The sequence below is a fragment of the Nematolebias whitei genome, chromosome 10, assembly GCF_014905685.2.
Source record: "Nematolebias whitei isolate Nwh7 chromosome 10, NemWhi1, whole genome shotgun sequence".
In the NCBI taxonomy this organism is placed as follows: Eukaryota; Metazoa; Chordata; class Actinopteri; order Cyprinodontiformes; family Rivulidae; genus Nematolebias; species Nematolebias whitei.
The window spans coordinates 27911526-27916646 of record NC_056507.1 but is presented as its reverse complement, the minus strand read 5'-3'; the positions used below and the strand labels follow the sequence as shown (position 1 = coordinate 27916646).

The 5121-nt window shown below is 42.4% G+C and overlaps 1 protein-coding gene across 1 annotated transcript in view; it reads left to right on the top strand.

Moving 5' to 3' along the window:
• Window positions 1-4156: 4156 nt before the first annotated feature.
• Window positions 4157-5121, top strand: part of klf13 (Kruppel-like factor 13) — a 14875-nt gene continuing 13910 nt past the window's right edge. The window contains exon 1 of the mRNA XM_037682915.1: window positions 4157-4978. Coding sequence (XP_037538843.1) covers window positions 4393-4978 — 586 coding nt within the window. The 5' untranslated portion in view covers window positions 4157-4392. The remainder of the gene's footprint in view (window positions 4979-5121) is intronic.

Sequence of the window (5121 nt, the reverse complement as noted above, 5' to 3'; positions counted from 1 at the left end):
AAGGGTGGACCAATGTCATACTGAACCCTATGGATTAGGAATAGGATGTCACTTAAGCTCATATGTGAGTCAAGGCAGGTGAGCAAATACTGTTAGCAATGTAGTGTATGTATATATGTTTACATCAATTATTTTAATAATCTGTATTCTTTTTAATTTTCCAGAAACTTCAAAATAATTTCTCACCCTGTACTGAAACCTGTTTCAGCGTCTCACCTCCACCAACTGGTGAGAGGCGCATGACGTCAATTTGAACCCCGCCCACTGGAACCGGTACTGAAAGCATAATGGAAACATATGTACTGTACTGAGTCGAGCACCGTGCTGTACCGGTACTAAAGGTACTAATGGAAAAGGAGCATTAGCCACATGGTCCGGTTGGCACCATGGTACTGTTAGCAGTGTGGTTCTGTTAGCGGCGTGGTCTTGTTAGCAGCATGATGATAATATCTACCTTGGCAACTGCCCTCCCTGACTGCCCTCCAGAACTGGGTCTGGCAGACACAGAACATCCAAGGTTTCCCTGCGGAAGCGAGCTGTTCTGTAAAGTTCGGTCCATGCAGGCAGGTGGAGGATCATGGAGATGGCTGCCATGACAGGTCAGAGCCTGAGTCCGAGGATGGAAGGGGGCCAGAAACTGAATCACAATGGCAAGGCAGCGACACACAAACCTCCAAAAGTGTGTTGCGGTCATACCCATAGTGTGGGTGTATAGTGTAGGTGCAAATAAAGTTAAAACAAAAACAACAAGAACAAGTAAAGATCAAAGCAGAGCTCCCGACAGCGCTACCATTCTGTGGCGCACATGACGTCACCCTAAATCTAAAACTTAGTGAAAACCAATAATCTTATCCAGGAACCAGACTCTCCAGATTGACATTTTTCTGATACTTAACTTTTTATTACAGAAAAAAAAAGGTTTGGGGGCTCCGAATGGAGGAATTCATGGGATTTTTCTTTGATTTTATTTGTACTGCAAGTGTTACTGAAAGAAAGGGTGAGGAAATGATGAAGACAACATGTTGTTGAGAGGAGCCAGCAGCCACATTCAGCAGAGTTAAAACCTGTAAATTGAATTAACTACTAACAAAGAGTGGACCAGTGATCTTCATGTCTTTTAAACCAACCTGGTGTAATTTTCTATTTGCCTGCAGTGTTTGCAAAGTTACAAATCACTTCAGTCACATTTTACAGATGGATGGTTACAGGAGTTACAAACTGAGCTTTTGCAGAAAGGTATGTGAAGTCAAACCTGTCTGTCAGTCCGTCTTACTTCCAAGTCTAGTTCTGCAGAGCTACATAAACTATTATGAAGAGGAATTTAAGTTGCAATAAAATTCAGACAGAAATATACAAAGGGATAAAACACCATGAGCAAAGTAGAACTAACCTTTGTCAGAGCTAACAATGAGTAAATACCAGCAAACACATGCTTTCATGCTAACTAATTAAAGGATAAATGCTAATAAAGACGAGTTTCAGTCACCCTTTTTATATGGATTCAGAGTTTAAAAAATATATATTTTAAGGCAATTTGTAGGAGTTTGACCTCACAGTGTCTCAACTTCACACAGGCGAACCATTAACTTGGACATTTTGTCCAAATTAAACTTTATTTATCCATACTGGGTCATTTCAAAGAGCTATCTACAACAGGTAAGATATTAAATGTACATTCTTTCTCAGAACCCAACTGCTTCATGATTTATTACTTTTCTAAGCTGGGTGTCCAAAATCAACACTTTATGTTGATCCAAAATGTTGCTGCCAGAGTTTTGGTTAGAGTTAGAAACCATATTTCTGAGCTTTGCTTCTTACCAAATTTCTGACTAGGATTGAAAATCTTTTAACAAGCAAACCCCTCAACAACCACGCTCCATCTAATATTAGATATTCCAGAGTTTTCTTTACCTGCTTGTTTTGTGCATGGTCATGGTCACAGGAAGCTGGTGCCTTCCTCCAGTGGTCTAATAAAAATGTTCCTGTTCCATACTTTCCTAACAGAGCACTTCACTCTCAGACTGCAGGTTTACTTGTGGTCCCTAGAGTTTCTAAAAGTAAAATGGGAGGCAGAATTTCAGTTATCAGGCTCCTCTCTTGTGGATCCAACTTCCAGTTTCTGTCTGTGAGGCTGACACATTGTCCAGTTTTAAGACTGGGCTTAAGACTTTACTTTTTGATAAATCCTATAGTCAGGATTGGTTTGGGTTTCCTAAACTATCTCTATCATGCTGCTATAGGATTAAACTGATGGAGGACAAACTGAACACTTTTTTTTTATTATTCTGCAGTTTTTACCAGATCTACTCTCCATGTTTGTATCATTACTGTCATTAACCTTTCTAATTTCTTTCTTTCTATTTTTACAATAGAAACCATACCTGGTAATCCAACAAAGTTTAGTCCGGTCCTCTGGACGGTTCCTTTTTTTGTTGAAACATTTCGTCCTTCATCCAAAGAACTTCATCAGTGCGAGGAGCCACAACTCAATCCCACAAGAAGCACACTCACATAGTGGGCCAACCAGTTTGATGCTGGTGCTAAGGTGGTTTCTGGAGTCCACCCTCTCCACCGACTGCATCAGAATTATTGGATTAATGGGAGAGGGCAGACTCTAGAAACCACCTTAGCACCAGCATCAAACTGGTTGGCCCATTATGTGAGTGTGCTTCTTGTGGGATTGAGTTTGTTGTGGCTCCTCGCACTGATGAAGTCCTTTGGATGAAGGAGGAAACGTTTCAACAAAAAATGAAACCGTCCAGAAAACCTGACTTAACTTTGTTGGATTTTTTTTACCTGGATTATTGAGCATAAACTTTGACATACCTGGTAAATACTGCACATGAATGTTTTTTATTATAAAAGGAATGAATTGGCTGTAATTAGATTTAAATATAGATTTGTGATTTGGACTGTTAATTGGTACCATATGAATAAACTGAGTTGAATTGAGTTAAACTTCAGAAGATCCTGAAATGTTTTTTGAAAATCATTGCTCTGTGGAGGCATTAACGTTAGCCCTTTTTTTATAATTATGCAATAATAATGAGAAATGCAGTTACAGTATATGAAGGAATGCACCTCTCATGACAGAGTTGACCCTAATCTTCATCTTCTGAAGGGACAAAATCACAGCTGATTCGGTCAAACATTCTTTAAAACATGATTTTTTGCAATATTGTGAAATGCTGTAAAATCTGTTAGTACTGAATAGTTGAAGATGACTCTCAGCTACAACAACGTTTATCTCAATACCTACAAAACTGTCAGTCATAGTCATTTTTGTATTGACTAAAGTTGATTAGCTGTGGTGACCATCTTGGTTTGGATTGTTAGTGTTTGGCACGTGTTGATAACATTCATCTTCCATCACGATTGTAGCTCAACATCTGTAAAACTGGCTGAGTTATACCCATTTATGTGTTGACACATTCTGATGAGCTGTGATGGCCATCTTGAATGTGAGTGTCTCCAAATGTTAATCAGTTCTAAATACACATTTCTTGATTACTTTTTGAGAGTTTCATTAACATCTGTCAAGTAGTTCAAGATAAAATTTGGAATCAGTCAGTATAGGGTTGATGTCAACAATGTTTTAGGCAGCCATATTGCGCAATGTGTGTAGTGCTTGGAGTATGCGTTGGGGAGGACTCTCAGTTATGATCACACAACATATTAGGTCAATGCTTGTCTGAGTTATTTCCATTGTTGTATTTTGTAAATTCACTTGGCTGTGGTGAGCATCTTTAATCAGATTGACTCCAAACACACCCAACGATCACTTTACAGCAGTTTAATAAAAACCCATCCTGTGGTTCATGGGATATTTTGCTAACAGAAAAACACTCAAACACACAGAGACACGGGCCAAAACCTTATTGCCCGCCTTTCACCTCTGCATGGCGGCGATCCAGAAGAGGCACGAGGTCATATCGCAACAGATGAATTAAAATCTGCTGCTGAAAGTCTCGGGTGCTGCGCATCAGAGGGTCTCCAACAACTGCATGAGCGCATGGAGACAAGGCAGCAGAAACTTTCGAGCAACTCGCGCCTCTCCGCGCACTCGGGGACAGGATGTACCCAATGAGCGCGCGGCGGCTCGGGCCGGCACGCCCCCAGCATGGATACACTGAGCAGGAAGAGGCGCTCCGGAGACGCGCGCACCGTGCGGGAGATGATCTGAAGCCGCAATGGGACTGAACGCATCCAAGTTGGAGGAGTTCCTGCTGCCGGCGTCGCTGCACTAAAACAAAGACTCCTGCTTTCTGTTCTCTTCTCTGCGTTATTATTATTATTTTTATTTTTATTATTATTATTATTTGCGTCTGAGCCGTTTCTGCAGGATGTTGAGGATATATTGGAAAGCCGGGTAGATAAAGTCAGCTGCCTCTGATGAGGACGACCTCTTCCTCTCCTCCACCACACAAAGGGAACTACGGTACAACAAGTACTTTTTGTCCACACACACCCCTCTCTCTCACACACACACACACCGGTCTTATGCCATTAAGAAGCGGAGGGGGCTGCTTTAAGGACAAAATGGATCACTTTGCAGCGGAGTGCCTTGTCTCAATGTCCAGTCGTGCAGTGGTGCACGCTCCTAAAGGCAACAGGGAGCTCAAGCCGGAGATCCCGTCCTCCTCTTCCAGGAGCGCGGAGGACATAAAGGAGGTGAAGGAGAACTCGTCGCTGTTCGTGGTGGCGCGGATTCTGGCGGATTTTAACCAGCAGACCCCCAACGAGCAGCAGCCTGCCAAAGTGATCCTAAAGGATGAGAGCGCGCAGACCCTCCGAGAGGATGGAAACTGTGCCACACCTACCGCCGGCTGCGACCCTGCGCTCAGACAAAGAGGCAGAAGAGCCAGAGGTCGAACTGAGCAGGAGTCACCTCAGAAAAAGCACAAATGCCACTACTCTGGCTGTGAAAAAGTTTATGGCAAATCCTCCCACCTCAAAGCCCACCTAAGGACGCACACAGGTCAGTTTTGGTTTGGATGGGAACTGAAAAAAAGGAGTGTTTGTTGCTGTGACTTGATGGGGATTTTATCTCTGAGGGGGAAAAACTCAGGAAACTGTCATAAGAAACAGGTTGATTGGTGGTGGGTTAAGGTTTCAATGCAG